Source organism: Mytilus trossulus, chromosome 11 (genome assembly GCF_036588685.1).
Source record: "Mytilus trossulus isolate FHL-02 chromosome 11, PNRI_Mtr1.1.1.hap1, whole genome shotgun sequence".
In the NCBI taxonomy this organism is placed as follows: Eukaryota; Metazoa; Mollusca; class Bivalvia; order Mytilida; family Mytilidae; genus Mytilus; species Mytilus trossulus.
The window spans coordinates 897,015-916,370 of record NC_086383.1 but is presented as its reverse complement, the minus strand read 5'-3'; the positions used below and the strand labels follow the sequence as shown (position 1 = coordinate 916,370).

At 32.5% G+C, this 19,356-nt stretch overlaps 1 protein-coding gene across 1 annotated transcript; it reads left to right on the top strand.

Annotated features, from left to right (window-relative positions):
• The first annotated feature begins 6,881 nt into the window (after positions 1-6,881).
• Positions 6,882-16,133, top strand: LOC134690613 (uncharacterized). Its single transcript, XM_063550582.1, has 5 exons — positions 6,882-7,090; positions 11,955-12,105; positions 12,782-12,970; positions 14,517-14,687; positions 15,205-16,133. The coding sequence occupies exons 1-5, from the start codon at positions 6,926-6,928 to the stop codon at positions 16,077-16,079; spliced, it is 1,551 nt and encodes a 516-aa protein (XP_063406652.1). The 5' UTR covers positions 6,882-6,925; the 3' UTR covers positions 16,080-16,133.
• Positions 16,134-19,356: the final 3,223 nt, after the last annotated feature.

Below are 19,356 nucleotides of genomic sequence, written 5' to 3'. Positions count from 1 at the left end.
AAAGAATTTAAAATTTAATCCAAATTATTAAGCATGTATTCTACTTTTTGTGGTTAAAAGTTTCTTTAGATAAGTAAGTTGCTGAAAAAATATGATATACAAATATAAACAATACCAAATTTTCACATTATTTTTTCAAAATGGTTACAAAGCTTCAAATTTGCAATTTCTTTAATGAAAAATGCACGAAAAAAATTAAACTACCCATAACACCTAGGTTTTGTACATTTCATGAGCTGAACATTGTATAATTTAGTCAAATACAAACTTATAAACCCATCAAAGTACTAGTATCATACTTAACATTAATTTCAAGAAAAAACAGCCAAAAAGAGACCAAAAGACTAATTTTTGCAAGAGTTATCTCCCCTTCCAGTGTTAATTTCCATAGGAAATTAAAAATGTTGATTTTGAGTTTTCCTAGAGTTAGATTTTATGGGACTTTTTTCTTTGTATATAAAAGACATAATGCTATAGATTAGAACTAAAATATTTTCTGTTGCAATAAGTTTAAGGTTAAATCTTAGTTTGACTGGACTATAAAAACCACATAAACAATGGAAATGCAACCTATGACGTGACGTTATTTTCACTTTAGGGTACGAACAATAACATTACCCATACTCCTGTAGATTCTGAGGCGGCCAAAACATGTTGTCCGTGCCCGTCATGCCACGTTGCCTGAAAGCTATGTTTTTAAAATTTTCTGAAGTACTTATGTCTCAAGGTCTTATATGATTGGGTCTCTAGGTCTGGAATAAAATCAACATTAAGTAAAATGGTCCTATCGAAAGGGATACATAACAAAATAGAGGTAACTTATTTTCATATTTATTTTAGGTATATCACCGTCCAGATAAGATAACTGAGTTGGCAAGCTGGACTGGAACCCTTTATTCTGGATTTGTTTATTCTCACGATAATTATGTATATATAGAGTTTACTTCAGATGGCAGTGTAACATCCACTGGATTTCAAATTGTGGTATCCCCTGAATAGTAATAGATGCTATAAATGAGAAAAGTGTTATTACTCAACAGACGCCCTTAAAACTGTCATAGAATGAAGGGCTATTAGCCTCCAGGGTTTTACTTCTTACTTCATTTGGAAAAAAACCAAAAGTCTTTAAAAACAGTTTTGAATTTTATCAGAGATAAAACAAATAATATAAGAATGAACACATATATATCGTTAAATATGTAACGTTTTATGTTAGTCTTTTTTCATAAACAAATGATTTTTGTCCAACTTATATGCGTATATTAATATACATATTTATACTGCAATAAGTTAACAATCTTTACATTTATATTGTAGTATAAAAAAAATATATGGTTAATGTATGAAAATATACTCTGTTTGATATTCTGTACAAAACTAGCGAAGGGCGCGGTTTCTCATCCTCATACAAAACATAAATAAAAATTGCAAAAATCACAAAAATACTGAACTGAGAGGAAAATCTAATCGGAAAGTCCATAATCACACGGCAAAATCAAATAACAAAACACATAATGAACGAATGGACAAGAACCGTCATATTCCTGACTTGGTACAGGCATTTTCAAATGTAGAAAATTGTGAATTAACCCTGGTTTTATAGCGCTAACCCTCTCATGTTGATGACAGTCTCATACAATTCTGTTACATTTACATTGATGCGTGAACTAATTTTTCTGACTTTGATTTAGTATTGTACATATGTATGAATAATAAAAAAAATGTATGGTTAACTCAAATCCTGGTTAAACTTGTTTACAGGCAATACCCTTTGTGTCTGTTTGACTTGTGTCTTATTCAATTTTCATTAAGCAAAAAAAAAATGATGAGATTGAGAAATATATTATTTTAAGGATAAGAAATTAAGGTTCCAGCTACCCCCATACCTCTAATTTATTCGACTAGTTCAGTTAAGGTCCTTTTGGTCATAAAGATTCTATCGTTTTCGGAAATTTATAAAAAAAAAATTTGCCTTTCTTATTTTCCGGATTTAAAAGTTCCCGATGATAGAAAATATGCAAAGCGCGTCACACATACCATAGTTTATTCATGTTTCTTTTTTTTTGTTTTGAAGAAACGTACCAAACTATTAAAACTATTTCATGTTTGTCCCAGATTACAAACAAAGGCAAAAAACATGCCACTTAGGAACACATAACTGATGAGTTTTGGGATCACATCTTATTTGTAGATCTATTTTTGCTGAGAAATTTTGCTGTGTAAAGACAACAAAAAGTGTAATATTCGTGATTTAGGAACAAACAAAAACTCTAATAAGAGTTCAACTGACGATTTCCTCCATGTAGCTAGTGCCATCTTAGATAAGGTCTTTTTGATCAATTTCGCCATAATGATTTTATGTTCTCTATAGATATTGCAATGTTCAAGCTTTTTGGCAAAAATGAAAAACAAATCTAAAAAACTTAGCATGTGTCGACTGACAAGTTCATCAACCTGCATTACTTTCTACCATGCATTGTACGCCAATGGCATCAAAGGGCACTAACTCCTAGCAGACGTCGTCTACCAATTTAATCAGAGGTCAAGACCATAATTAATGACCCCGCTTTTCGTTGTTCCGCTTTTCGTTGTTCACGAATATAGTTCCTTTTAATTATAGTGTATTTTTCCTTGATTTTTTTTCTTTCCCTTCCTCACTCCTTTCTTAGATTTTTTTGGGTGGAAATGAAAGAAGAGAGGTGAAATAATGTTTTGGATGTTGTATTTAAACTGATTTTGATATGGAATGAGTGATTAGGCCAAGTGCAAAAAGGTGATATTTACAGTTTTCGGAACATCTCTTGACTTGTCCATAGGGGTATGGATATGTATTGGCTAAATTTGTAAAAGTGATTACTTCAATCTTCCTGAATTTTGGATATATATTTGGACTAGTACTATACATTACACACACAAAAAATTTGACAAAAGTGCATGGTACAATTTTTTTAATGATACAAAACGTTCTAAAGAACTGATAGAGGAATTAACTGTGGTCTGTGGCCACCTATCATGCTTAATTTGTCCGCCAAGTTCATCAAAATAGATTAACTCCTGCCAATGTCATCAAAGGGTGTTAAATTATTACCTATCATACTTCGATCAATAGTTTCATCACATGGCATTTACTCCTATTAAGCGTCGTCCGCCAATTCCATCACGTGTCAATAACTCCTATTAAGCGTCGTCCGCCAATTTCTTCACAGGGCATTAACTCCTAGCATGCATCGTCCGCCAATATCATCAAAGTGGACCAATTCCTAGCAGGCGTCGTCTACCAATTCCTAGCAGGCGTCGTCTACCAATTTCATAAAAAGTAATCAACTCCTACCATGCGTCGTCAGCAAATATATGTTCAAATAATAAGTAGATCTTTAATTTATATTTGTCACCGTATCACTATTTGCAAATTAAACTTGAGTTAATAGGTGGTCATCTTGAACAGCAAGCCGTATCATCGGACACATTTTTTATACTAGATATCCAAGAAAGATTGTGGTAAAGTTTTATTCAAATTGACAAAACATTTTCAAAGAAGATTTTTTTAAGTTAAAGAATAAAGAACGACTGACGCCAATGACCAGGGGTCTGTTGTTCAACTTGTGATTAAACTAATCATTTGATTAAGTGTAAAGATAACATTGAGAAAGGAAATGGTGAATATGTCAATGCGACAACCACCCGACCATAGAGCAAACAACAGCCGAAGGCAACCAATGGGTCTTCAATGTAGCGAGAATTCCCGCACCCGTAGGTGTCCTTCAGCTGGCCCCTAAAATATGAATAATAGTACAGTGATAATGGACGTCATACTAAACTCCGAATTATACACAAGAAACTAAAATTTAAAATCATACAAGACTAACAAAGGCGAGAGGCTCCTGACTTGGGACAGGCGCAAAAATGCGGGTTAAAGAGTCGTTAAAAGTTAATTGCATGATAAGTAAATACAATTAATAAAAAAAATTGCGATGTTTAATTTAATTTAATCAATTTTTTTTTGAAGAAATAACATTAAAAAAAAATTTGATTCACACTGAATAACGCGCGTAGCGGGATATTTAAAAGTGTGCACCTCTTTTTTCATAGTAATTTCGAATAAACAGGGGGAAAATACTGTCATTTTATTATAATTTAATTATAAACACAATTTTTAAGGAGTAAATTATGAAAAAACGATTATGGATTCACGGTCACATAACAAAATTATATGTCTGAGCTAAAACGAAAATGGCCAATCAGAAGACGTGTTCCAAAATTAAGCTTAATTTAAGACATAACCGTACTTGCACATGTAAGAATTAGAAAAAAAAGATTTCAAGTTGATAATATTGAAGACGTATAGATTTTCCGTTAATACTTAGTAGTTTGCATTTTACACTTCGAGAGTCTCTCTCCCAATTTAAGTAACGAACATCTTTACTTTAAAACAACATATGTAAAATCTCCCAAAGGAGATTTTTTTTTATATAATGCTTTATAGGTCCTATTATAACAAAAGTGTTTGATTAAATATTCATTGAACATTCTATAAGAGACCACGATGATTAAAAAAGAGTTTATTATGAAACAAAAATAATTCAGTTAAAATAATTAATGATGCACTCAACTATTACTTTGTTATTGTCTATAAAAGTATACAATTTGCCATCCAATATAAGTTGAATGGTTCGCTTCTGACCCCCTATGGATCCAAAGAGGGTTTGTAAAATCCACAGGAACTTATCGTTTGCTGTACTTTTCTGTTTGGATTTTGTTGGAAAATAAACGACGAAACAAAAACATTAATAGATGATATCACCATACACAGTAGTTGTAACGTCATGAACACCCTATGAAACTTTCTTACCCCTACGTATCCATAGCGGGTCACCACGTGACGGCTTTAAACCAATCAAAACGTGATTATTTACCCAGCGGTGCGATAAGCTGAACAATAAAAACAGTCGTAGTATTTATTACAATGTCTGGTCTCTTTTTAGTTATTTTTATCCAAACCATTAAGTTACTTCTCTTGTGTGTTAGCTCAAGTCTTGACGTAGGACCTCGTTTTCTTTCCAGATTTTTTTCTTCTTGTAACAACCGTATGAGGGGTCCGTAGGTGGGCCCTTGCAAGGTTAAAGTTATGTCCTATCCAATATACCCGTGGCAGACAAAATTTCTCCGTCCAATATCCCGGACGGTCTTTATAACCTATTATATTTATTGTTAATTTGTTCATGTCCTGAAAATGCATGACATATTTGCCACTGGACGTTAAGCATCCAACAATCAGAAATCAATCATCAAACATTTATTGAATCTTTGTAATAGTTTACTTCAATTTATTTCAATCGTGTAATCTTCTAAAATAGATATGTGTCGTTACAATAGATAGTTCAAGCCTTCAATCGTACTAATTCATCAAAGTTGGGAATAGATTTACTCTATTTAAGATTTGTCTACAAAATGATATGTGAGCAAACGTGTTTACAGTATAACAAAATGAATAAAGAATTAGGCCATGAGCGCATGCATGATACGCCCGCCGCTTTTGTAAAGAATAAAGTTCCATAACACTTCAATGTCGTAACAGAAATGTATAGGTTGTTTCATTAGATATAAAAATAGTCATCAAAGTTTCATTAAAACTGCTCAATTAGTTATGATTTTTTGTCCGATAACTGGAAAGTAACCCTTTTTTATGAAAAAATACCATAATTCGGAATCGTTAAATTTAGAATTCAAAAAAATTGAAAGGAAGCTTCCGCTAATAGAGAGAAAAAAAAATCATTAAAGTTTTGCTGAAAGCATTTTTTTATAGTTATTGGCCAAAAAAAAAATGAATAAAACCCCATGATTTGGAAACGTAAAATCTGAAAATTTATAAAAATCTAAAGGGAGCTCACGTCAATAGATCTAAAAAATCCACCAAAGTTTCATGCAAATTGGTACATGTAAAAGCGTTTACGAGTTATTGTGCGACACGTTGACGACGGACAGACGGACGTTCAACGGGTTACACTTAAATGCGTCCCATAAACGGAGTTATAAACATATGCAAACATAAAATTCTATCACAACGTGACAAGTTGTCTAAATAATTTGTCATTTAATATTTCCTGTTGCCTATGGCTTTAAAATAATAAAGCCATGCAATAAATTCTAAACCAAGGTTGATGTTTTTTGTGTTTTGTGTCCCCCAGTTGGAATGCACTTTCATCATCTTAATATTTTTTTTTTCATTTTGCTTAAGGCCTTGCGGTTACCTGTTATAGTTAATAACGCCACGTCTTTATATGTGCTAAAGCCACGTCTTTACTTTGCATATGTTTATAGTTTATTAACACATGCATAAATAAGGAGTTGATTTTTTATTTAAGAATTGAATGCTTCTTTTTGTAACTTTATTGTGGTGTAAAAGCGTTGACCGAAGTACATTTTGTATGAAGCGCGGAAGCGCTTCATTCTAAAAATGTACGCACGGTCATCGCTTTTACAACCCTATGGACATTTTTACTTGAGATACGGTTTGAAGTTCGACTTTCAAATTCAGAGCGTCGTAACCGAAAAAAAACCCCACAGCAGAGACAACCTGACTGCGAATACGTCCCCTCCCACTGAACCACAGACAACATAAAAAACAACACATGTACATGAAACACAAATGGATATTTAACAAACATGATAACCTCACTTATTTTTTGTGTTGTTTCGTAGATAATTATCCCGTTTCCAATCATTGCAATTGAAAATTAAAATAAATGTATATCCTCAGTTGTGAAATCGATAAATAGTTTAAATACCTACCTACATGTAGGACTTGAAAAAGATAGACATATTGATTGTTACATAACCATATACATACATCACTGATATCTTATGATATGTAGGTAAGCTATTTTAAGCACAATCTCATATGTATTACGACTGAATATAACAACGAATGATCATATACACGGAAGTTATAAAAATGTTTTATGAAACAACATGTCATGAATATTCTGTTGGGAGTTTTATTGACAAATATCAGAATGAAATGCCACAGTTGGTAATGGTAAAACATGGTTACCAAGGAGAAACTGGAAACGACACCTTGGATACAGGACAGGTATGAATTCGCGCACAATCTCTCTCTATATATAGATATATATATACATGTATATATATATAATTATTCACAAATTAAGAGTTTTAATGAAATCAAATAATATACAGGAACTTGTTACTTTTGTTGTGTGTATGCAGGGGATATATCCCAGTGATTGCATGTAGTGTATGCCCTTATTTTTCACAATAAGGGTTTTTGACTTACTACTGAGCTGCCTTCATATCCATTCGTTATTTCGGGAACTTTTAAACGTTTTGTAGCTTTGTTTATTGTTGAAGGCAATACGTTGACCTATATTTTTTAATTTATATGCTATTTGGTCTGTGGTAAAAAATAAACACGGGGGTCTGTTCACAGATGATGAAGACAAATAAGAATTAAAAGTTGTACTGACATGTTTTTATGAAATATGTCCCAGGTGTTTATAAAAAAATAATTGCATGAACAAAAGAAGAATGACAACTAACATTAAAATAACAACAATGATCACTACCACGAAGAATGACAACTAACATTAAAATAACAACAATGAACACTACCAAGAAGAATGACAACTAACATTAAAATAACAACAATGAACACTACCTAGAAGAATGACAACTAACATTAAAATAACAACAATGATCACTACCAAGAAGAATGACAACTAACATTAAAATAACAACAATGATCACTACCTAGAAGAATGACAACTACAATGTAACATTAAAATAACAACAATGATCACTACCAAGAAGAATGACAACTAACATTAAAATAACAACAATGAACACTACTACGAAGAATGACAACTAACATTAAAATAACAACAATGAACACTACCAAGAAGAATGACAACTAACATTAAAATAACATTACAATAACATTGAAATAACATTAAAATAACATTACAATAACATTAAAATAACATTACAATAACATTAAAATAACATTACAATAACATTAAAATAACATTAAAATAACATTAAAATAACAACAATGAACACTACCAAGAAGAATGACAACTAACATTAAAATAACAACAATGATCACTACCAAGAAGAATGACAACTAACATTAAAATAACAACAATGAACAGTACTACGAAGAATGACAACTAACATTAAAATAACAACAATGAACACTACCAAGAAGAATAACAACTAACATTAAAATAACAACAATGAACACTACCAAGAAGAATGACAACTAACATTAAAATAACAACAATGATCACTACCAAGAAGAATGACAACTAACATTAAAATAACAACAATGATCACTACCACGAAGAATGACAACTAACATTAAAATAACAACAATGATCACTACCTAGAAGAATGACAACTACAATGTAACATTAAAATAACAACAATGAACACTACCAAGAAGAATGACAACTAACATTAAAATAACATTACAATAACATTGAAATAACATTAAAATAACATTACAATAACATTAAAATAACATTACAATAACAACAATGAACACTACTACGAAGAATGACAACTAACATTAAAATAACAACAATGAACACTACCAAGAAGAATGACAACTAACATTAAAATAACATTACAATAACATTGAAATAACATTAAAATAACATTACAATAACATTAAAATAACATTACAATAACATTAAAATAACATTACAATAACATTAAAATAACATTAAAATAACATTAAAATAACAACAATGAACACTACCAAGAAGAATGACAACTAACATTAAAATAACAACAATGATCACTACCAAGAAGAATGACAACTAACATTAAAATAACAACAATGATCACTACCAAGAAGAATGACAACTAACATTAAAATAACAACAATGATCACTACCAAGAAGAATGACAACTAACATTAAAATAACAACAATGAACAGTACTACGAAGAATGACAACTAACATTAAAATAACAACAATGAACACTACCAAGAAGAATAACAACTAACATTAAAATAACAACAATGAACACTACCAAGAAGAATGACAACTAACATTAAAATAACAACAATGATCACTACCAAGAAGAATGACAACTAACATTAAAATAACAACAATGAACACTACCAAGAAGAATGACAACTAACATTAAAATAACAACAATGAACACTACCAAGAAGAATGACAACTAACATTAAACTAACAACAATGAACAGTACCACGAGGAATGACAACTAACATTAAAATAACAACAATGAACACTACCAAGAAGAATGACAACTAACATTAAAATAACAACAATGAACAGCACCACGAAGAATGACAACTAACATTAAAATAACAACAATGAACACTACCAAGAAGAATGACAACTAACATTAAAATAACAACAATGAACACTACCAAGAAGAATGACAACTAACATTAAAATAACAACAATGATCACTACCAAGAAGAATGACAACTAACATTAAAATAACAACAATGATCACTACCACGAAGAATGACAACTAACATTAAAATAACAACAATGAACAAAAGAAGAATGACAACTAACATTAAAATAACAACAATGAACAAAAGAAGAATGACAACTAACATTAAAATAACAACAATGAACAAAAGAAGAATGACAACTAACATTAAAATAACAACAATGAACACTACCACGAAGAATGACAACTAACATTAAAATAACAACAATGAACACTACCAAGAAGAATGACAACTAACATTAAAATAACAACAATGATCAGTACCACGAAGAATGACAACTAACATTAAAATAACAACAATGAACACTACCACGAAGAATGACAACTAACATTAAAATAACAACAATGATCACTACCAAGAAGAATGACAACTAACATTAAAATAACAACAATGAACACTACTACGAAGAATGAAACTAACATTAAAATAACAACAATGATCACTACCAAGAAGAATGACAACTAACATTAAAATAACAACAATGAACACTACTACGAAGAATGACAACTAACATTAAAATAACAACAATGATCACTACCAAGAAGAATGACAACTAACATTAAAATAACAACAATGAACAGTACTACGAAGAATGACAACTAACATTAAAATAACAACAATGAACACTACTACGAAGAATGAAACTAACATTAAAATAACAACAATGATCACTACCAAGAAGAATGACAACTAACATTAAAATAACAACAATGAACACTACTACGAAGAATGACAACTAACATTAAAATAACAACAATGATCACTACCAAGAAGAATGACAACTAACATTAAAATAACAACAATGAACAGTACTACGAAGAATGACAACTAACATTAAAATAACAACAATGAACACTACTACGAAGAATGACAACTAGCATTAAAATAACAACAATGAACACTACTACGAAGAATGACAACTAACATTAAAATAACAACAATGAACAGTACCACGAAGAATAACAACTAACATTAAAATAACAACAATGAACAGTACTACGAAGAATGACAACTAACATTAAAATAACAACAATGAACAGTACTACGAAGAATGACAACTAACATTAAAATAACAACAATGAACACTACTACGAAAAAAGAAAATTACAAAGGAATAAATTAAACAGTGAGATGTAGAGAAAGGTTACTGTCTTATTTGTTTAATTAAAGATTATCGTTGATTATCTCAACGAGAATGATGTTCTCGCTTGAGCTGGAACAGCGAAAGTGAGAAAAGCAATCGAGTTGAGATGACCAATGATAATCTGTTTATCGCTATTTTACCTATGACGACGTTGTCAATTTCAATGTCAATTTCATTTCGTTAACAACGCACGTGGCGTCCTTAGTTTCTAGCGATAATTTTTCCATCTCAAGCTAGTAGCATGATATGAAAATTATCACAAAAAAAGTTCGAAGGAAAAATGCACAAAATAGCGATAATTGTATATATTGGTGTCTGTTTCATGTATAGTCTATACATTCAGTGACAAACACCAGCTGAAGGACGCCTCCGGGTGCGGGAATTTCTCGCTACATTGAAGACCTGTTGGTGACCTTCTGCTGTTGTTGTTTTTATTTGGTCGGGTTGTTGTCTCTTTGACACATTCCCCATTTCTATTCTCAATTTTATCATGATTAACCCTTAAATCTATTTATAAAAAAAGAAGATGTGGTGTGATACAAGAGACCAAAGGACACATTCCCCATTTCCATTCTCAATTTTACTACACGCTATATATATAACGTAAGGTTAAATGTAAATATAAAGCCTAGTATAGTTTCAATCATTACACGGCGAACAGGATTTTGAACCAAAAAAAAATAGTGCGCATGAAAACTTCCTTCTACCCGAAGTTATTATTCTTACTCTAAGCTGCCAAGTACCCACTACATGTATTACGCCTCAACATCACATACTCAGCTGAGAAAAAAGTAAATATATACATTGTAAATATAAAGCAACCATAGAGACAAAGCTACCTTACTTAACCAACGAGGTATTATCTTATTTGAATATCTCGACACTTACACAAGTTAATTGTTATGGTGGTGTAAATGTGTTGTCAGTAAATTGTAAAGTACGCGTACACTGGTTGGTTTAAATTGGTGCAACTAGAAAATGGATTTTGATGTTTCTAAAAGATGTTAAAATTAGACTTCAGTCATGACTGTTTCTTCCGAAAACGAAACAAGCATTCCGTTCTTTGTGTTTTACTAGTGACCTCTGAAAAGATGAAAAGTAAAGGAGACACTGACAACGGTATGGCTTTAAATAAACGACCAACAGACAGGCAATAGCATACAAAACATAAACAACTAAGAATCACGAACCCAAAAAGAAACACACAAACTTAGGGCAATCGCAGGTGTTGCTGTATCCCTCATTGTCAATCGACATCATTTCATTCATTTATATTAATTTTGTATACATACAGGTACTAAGAATTCATGGTGTATACAAACAAACCAGACTATTGGCTATAGTAAAGAGAGATTCCAACAGATGTTTTGGATATGGAGATATTTCAGTCAGTATCCCACAACATTGTAACATACCGGTGTATCTCATCAAAAGAAATAATCCAGGTAATGAAAACGTTTACATTTTGTATACTAGTATATATTACGGTAATGTGTTAGTCCATCTGAGGATATCATATACCATATACATTTCTGATGGGTATCATGATTAACCCTTAATTTTTTTTTTATAAAAAAGAAGATGTGGTGTAATACAAGAGACCAAAGGACACAGAAATAAACAAATAGGGTACCATACGGCCTTCAATAATGAATAACACCCTTAGCTATAAACGGCTCCGAAATGACAAATTTAACATCATGGGATCGGTGTGCAAAGGCGCCGTGTTGAAGACCGTACCTTGACCTATTGTTTTTTTTGGAATAAAAAAGTTTGTTTCCAGTTTTTGGAGAAACAAATAATTTGTTTTTAATTCTGAGAAAAAAAAATGTGTTTGTTTCACCCTCAGGTGCCACTATATGTACTGCTAAAATTAAAAAAAAAAATTGTTTTCGACTTGTCGCAAAAAAAAATAGATTGTGTTTCGCCGTAGGCGAAAAAAAAAAGTTGGTCCAGAAAATAATCAATAGTCCATCCCCCCCCCCCCCCCCCCCAGAAAATCAAACGGTTACTGCCTAAGGTTTTTTGTTTTGCCAAGCTGTGTGTATTCACAGATGTTCGTCGCGATCAGGTTATCAGGCGACCACTGGGTTGTTTTAATCTTGTGACTATTTATTTCAGTGAAATGTTCAGCTTTGCTACATGAAGTTATTGCCAAACATAAACTACCAGTCGAAGTCAAGTGTGACACCACAGAGGAACCAGAAATACCACTAAAAGGTCGTAGAGTACGTTTAACCGGGGACATTAGACTTAAATTGACACAGGAATGCGATCTGAAATTCATGTATGGGAACCCAGTTAATGAAGGTTTGTTAATTAGAAAATAGTCAAACATGTTTAGAAGAAGGCACTGGCAACCAGATTCATGAAATACAATCTAAAAGACATGATAAGAAACGGCTCTGAATGGAGGGCAAGACCATTACCTGTTAGTTTAAAGATATTTATATAAGGTGGATTGGAAACAAGTTATTACAACCTATATAATTCCCTCTTCCCTTTGCCGGTGTGAGTGCTGCCTTGTAGCGGCATTAACCTGCTCTTTTTTCGAAATCTACAAAAGTGTCTTACATACAAGAAATATTGCTCTCTCTTAACAAGGTTCAGCCATTTATCGCCCCTACTGACGGTATATCATCGTTGTCTAAAAAAAAAGCCAAAAAGTAAGTCCCAGAAATGTTCTCCCTGGAATGGGGATTGAAGTAGGAACCCTTGTGTTTATAGTCCGATGCGCTAGCCAGAAAACCTCGGCACTCTCTTTTTCAATATCTGGTTTATAATGAGGATCAAACACATTGTTCAAGCAAGTTCAGAACGGCAACACAAGAGACAAACAATGATAGCCTAAACTTACATTTTGTTTTCAAATTACGAAACAGTTCATATTTTAGTATATTGACCGACCCAATACAAATCTTAGATATTCTTCATGACCTTTATATTTCATTTTATTCATATGATAATATAGAATATAGAGATGCGATATGAAGGCAAGTGAGATAACTATCAACCGACGAGAGACGACATGACGCAGAAATTTGGTACTGTTTTACAGTTATAGAAAACTTCTTTAACTATAAACACAACCCATACTTAGGTATCAAAAGTACTGACACAAATAAGTGTTGTCAATTCTTTAAAGTAAAAAGAAACTAACAACCTGATGTATGTGCAAAACGATTTACAAAAAAACAACAAGAATAAAAGACATTTCTGGATGCAAGCTTACATACAGAGATGCAATATTAAACATTTTTTGGTGTGCGAATTGAGACAAAGGTGTAACAGCAAAACAATGAACACACCTACATTTGTATAGACTGTTTTACATGCATACGTACATCTGTGCATTTGTATTCAGATATCGCAGATCAAATTTATTCGTTCATTGTGTAATCATACGTTTTTGATTGAGTTAAGTCTGCCAATTGATATTTTATCGTATGTTTTTCTTTGTTGTGATGTTATGCTATTGTTTTAGAAAAAGGGAGAAGGTTTGGATCCATTAAAACGTTTAATCCCGCTGCAAATGTTTGCACCTGTCCTAAGTCAGGAATCTGATGTACAGTAGTTGTCGTTTGTTTATGTAATATATACGTGTTTCTCGTTTCTCGTTTTGTTTATATAGATTAGACCGTCGGTTTTCCTGCTTGAATGGAATGGTTTTACACTAGTAATTTTGGGGCCCTTTATAGCTTGTTGTTCGGTGTGAACCAAGGCTCCGTGTTGAAGGCCGTACTTTACCCTGTAATGGTTTACTTTTTAAATTGTTATTTGGATGGAGAGTTGTCTCATTGGCACTCACACCACATCTTCCTATATCTACTATTATATGCTGTTAACTCTTTTACAGGACAGTTATATCGTAATGTTATTTCGATACCATATCACATGAGCGGTTTAACGTTGACTGCCATAACAGGGTTGGAAAATGGTAACCAAGACTACTGGGTGTCCATCTTACATTCCATGACTTATACAGCAGACAACTACATCAAATTTGAAGGCAAAATGGGCGGAAATGGTTCGTTTTCAATAACTTAATGTCGAAAAAAATTATATGAAGACAATAGAATGTTAAAGTTAAGGTTAACATGAATGGCATTAAAATTGAATAGATCATTATTGTAGGGAACATCTGTACTAAGTTTAAAGTTGATTGAACTTCAACTTCATCAAAAAATACCTTGACCAAAACCTTCAATCTGAGGGGGACAGACGAGTTTTCTTGGTTCAGTGGACCGTGCAATTTGAATCAACACTCTAATTAATTTGACATTACAATTACAAATATCATATCATTGGAAACTTGTTTACAACGTTTCAAGTTGATTGAACCTCAACTTCATCAAAAACTACCATGTCCAAAATATTTAACCTGAAGCGGGAAAGACGAAATCAAAACGAAAAATAAAACAACACTTTGCAATCAAAAATAAAGTTTTAAACGCCTATGTATTTATCTATAAATTTTCGTAAGAATCATATCTATCGAATTAAAACATGATTTTCTGATTAAAATATAAATTTTTTTTGTTTAGATTTTCTCACGTTTTCTACATCAGCACCTACATCTACTATGGAATATGATTTTATTGGAACCAATAAATCTGATATGACAATAAATAAAACAAAAGACCCAACGTATGTATCGACTAAATCCTCCATTCAAGACGAACATCTCTATGAGGAAATTCCGGCTGATAAAATCAAATCCTCGGAGCATAATATATCTAACAACACAAAAGTGTCTTCAGAAGACAGTGAAATAACTGAAATTGCAAATCTTCCATATGAAAATTTCGATAAAATCAGTATTTCAAACAAAACAATAGTGTCTTCGGAGAACGATGACATTGATGCAATCTCAAATCTTCCATATGAAAATTTTAATAAATTTCGTTTTTCAAACAGAACAATAATGTCTTTGGAGGACTGTGGCAATACTGAAATCTCACATCTTCAATATGAAAATTTAAAGAAATCAAATTCGGTGATTACTAAATCAAATTCTGGTGATTTACAAACAGTTGCAACAAACTCTTCGACAGATTTAGCATTTGAAAACAGGGAGTATCAAAATACACCAATATTAGAAAGTACAAATGATTGCTTCGAAACAAAGAAGATACCGGATAAGACTTCGCCGAGGATAAATATCGTAAATACCACATATTGCCCTCCTGACGTCGAGAATTTGTCAGTTCAAGAATTAGGACAGTATTTACATGTTTTGAACTTGGGGAAACACGAAGAAACCCTTTCCGACGCCCTCATTGACGGATCTCTTATCAAAGACTTGGATGAAAAGATTCTTCGTGAGGAGTTTGGTTTCACACGATTTGAGGCGATTAAACTGATGAAATTTGCGCGAGATGGATATTTGCCGAAAACTTCACAAGAAACCTTTTTATAACGATCGTTTGCATTTATTGATCAGCATTTAAAAAAAAAGTACTTTTATGGTCGATTTTGTTGATTTAATTTATTCCATTAAAAATGTAAAAAAGTCAAAGATAAGAGTTTCCAAACCGATTGAATATATTTTGTACATGTGACCTACATGGAGGGATAGATTTTCTGTAACTTGTACAGTGACCTTCATTTATAACTGCTATGTCGTCATTTTGGTTTTCTGTAAGAGAGTTGTATTATTGGCAATCATTCTACATTCAAAAAAAAATCTAGATTTAAAAAAACTTTGGTTGAACCTGTTGAAAACTTATTTGAAACGGGATAGCACATTCTCATTTTACGGAAATGGTGTTAACCGTGCCCGAAAATTTAGAAATGATTCTTGTAAATTTATCGCTCCTTTAAATAAACTTGTCCTAAAAGGTTACCAATTCAACACTGTAATAAGATCATTGAATATTGTTTTATTGGTATAGATATTGATTTTGTTATCAGTGAATTTAAAAATTAAAAGCAAAAAAATATTACTAGTATATTACATACATATACATATTCATGGATCTACAATTTGTCGATACCTGTATCTTGGCATTGCACAAGGTCATGATTTCTCAGACGTCTTTACACTAAATCCATTGGATGTTTGATGCGTACGGATTGATAGTTTAGTCTTAGATGCATGATTTTTTTTATTAGTTGTTAGTGGCTTTGAACTAACTGTCATATAACTGCGAGTACTCTCAGATCTGTTCCTAGTGTCTTTTTGTTGTTGAGATGTACAAGTACCCGACCACGTCCACTTGTATTTTTGTCCAACTGATGAGTTAAACTTTTTTCCACTGATTTTTATAGTTCGTCTTCATGTTGTACTCTTATACCACTGTCCCAGATTAGGCGGATGGTTTGGATCCCGCTAACATGTTTAACCCCGCCACGTAATAAAATTAAGAAAGGAAATAGGGAATGTGTCAAAGCGACAACAACCCGACCATAGAGTAGACAACAGCCGAAGGCCACCAACGGGTCTTCAATGTAGCAAGAAGCTCCCGCACCCGGAGGCGTCCATCAGCTAGCCCCTTCAAAAATATGTATACTAGTACAGTGATAATGAACGTGATACTAAACTCCGAATTATACACAAGAAACTAAAATTAAAAATCATACAAGACTAACAAAGGTCAGATGCTCCTGATTTGGGATAGGCGCACAATTGCGGCGGGGTTAAACATGTTAATGAGATCGCAACCCTCTCCCTATACCTCAAACCAATGTAGAAAAGTAAACGCTTGACAATACGCTCATTAAAATTTAGTTCAAGAGAAGTCCGAGTCCGATGTCAGAAGATGTAACAAAAGAAAAGAAATAAAATGACAATAATACATAAATAACTACAGACTACTAGCAGTACTTAGATGACATACCAGCTCCAGACATCAATTTAACTGATTGAAAAATTATGTCTTCATCATATCAATATTACATAAAATTGAGAATGGAAATGGGGAATGTGTCAAAGAGACAACAACCCGACCAAAATAAAAAAACACAACAGCAGAAGGTCACCAACAGGTCTTCAATGTAGCGAGAAATTCCCGCACCCGGAGGCGTCCTTCAGCTGGCCCCTAAACAAATATATACTAGTTCAGTGATAATGAACGCCATACTAATTTACAAATTGTACACAAGAAACTAAAATTTAAATAATACAAGACTAACAAAGGCCAGAGGCTCCTGACATGGGACAGGCGCAAAAATGCGGCGGGGTTAAACATGTTTGTGAGATCTCAACCCTCCCCCTATACCTCTAACCAGTGTAGAAAAGTAAAAGCATAACAATACGCACATTACAATTCAGTTCAAGAGAAGTCCGAGTGTGATGTCAGAAGATGTAACCAAAGAAAATAAACAACATGACAATAATACATAAATAACAACAGACTACTAGCAGTTAACTGACATGCCAGCTCCAGACTTCAATTAAACTGACTGAAAGATTATGATTTCATCATATGAACATCAGGCACAATCCTTCCCGTAAGGGGTTCAGTATCATACCATCATAACATATATGAGAAGAACATAACCCGTGTCATGCCAACAACTGTTTTTAGAATAAATGTGTTTAGTTCCGACGCAAAGACCTTATCAGTGACTCAATATTAACGCCAAAATATGCAATCTTTAATGACTTGACAACAGTATCGTAATTATATCCCTTCTTAATAAGTCTATTCAAAGGTTTTGTAAGTTTATGAGGTGAATACTGACACCTTTGTGCTTTATAAAGAATATTTCCATAAAAAATTGGATGTGAAATGTATTTATGTGCCTGTCCCAAGTCAGGAGCCTGTAATCCAGTGTTTGTCGTTTGCTTATGTGTGACATATTTGTTTTCGTTCATATTTTGTACATAAATAAGGCCGTTAGTTTTCTTGTTTGAATTATTTTACGTTGTAATTTCGGGACCTTTAATAGCTAACTATGCGGTTTGGGCTTTGCTCAAGGTTAAAGGCCGTACAGTGACCTTTAATTGTTAATTCCTGTGTCATTTTGGTGTTTTGTAGACATATGTCATATTGGCAATAATACTACATCTTCTGTTTCATAATCATCATAGATACTAGGATTAAATTTTAAATTACGCCAGACGCGCGTTTCGTCTTCAAAAGATTCATCAGTGACGCTCGAATCCAAAAATGTTAAAAATGCCAAATAAAGTATAAACCCATTGCAATGCATTTGCCTTTACAAAAATAATCTGCTGCAACAGTTGAGTAATGATAAAAGAGTCATACTTAACAACAAGTGAAATTTATATTAATGTAGTTATGGGGAAAGAAGTAGTAAAAACAAATATGACATTCAAAATAAATTAACTGAGGATTTCTATTAAACCTGAAAAACTCAAACACTTTAATCCAACGGAACCAATTTGAATCGGTTTAATATCGTGGCATTTTTCGTGTTTCAACTTCACGCATTTTAATCAACAAGGAACATCATGAATAGTACAGAACAACTCGAGTTTTTTATTATGTTGTTCACATCGTATATTGGTTTCCCGAACGAAAGCCGGGAACTTCATGAAATCTTCGATCGGTAAAGTGCGATGACTTCTGCTTGCTTTACAAAGACCATGGCGCTGTTTACATTCGGAACAAATCGACTTATCACATTCAGAACACCAAACAGTAGCTGGTTAGAAAATACCACGAAGACTGTAGATGTCAAAATGTGGTAATTTGCTTGTCATATTTCTGAAATATTTTTTAAATGTG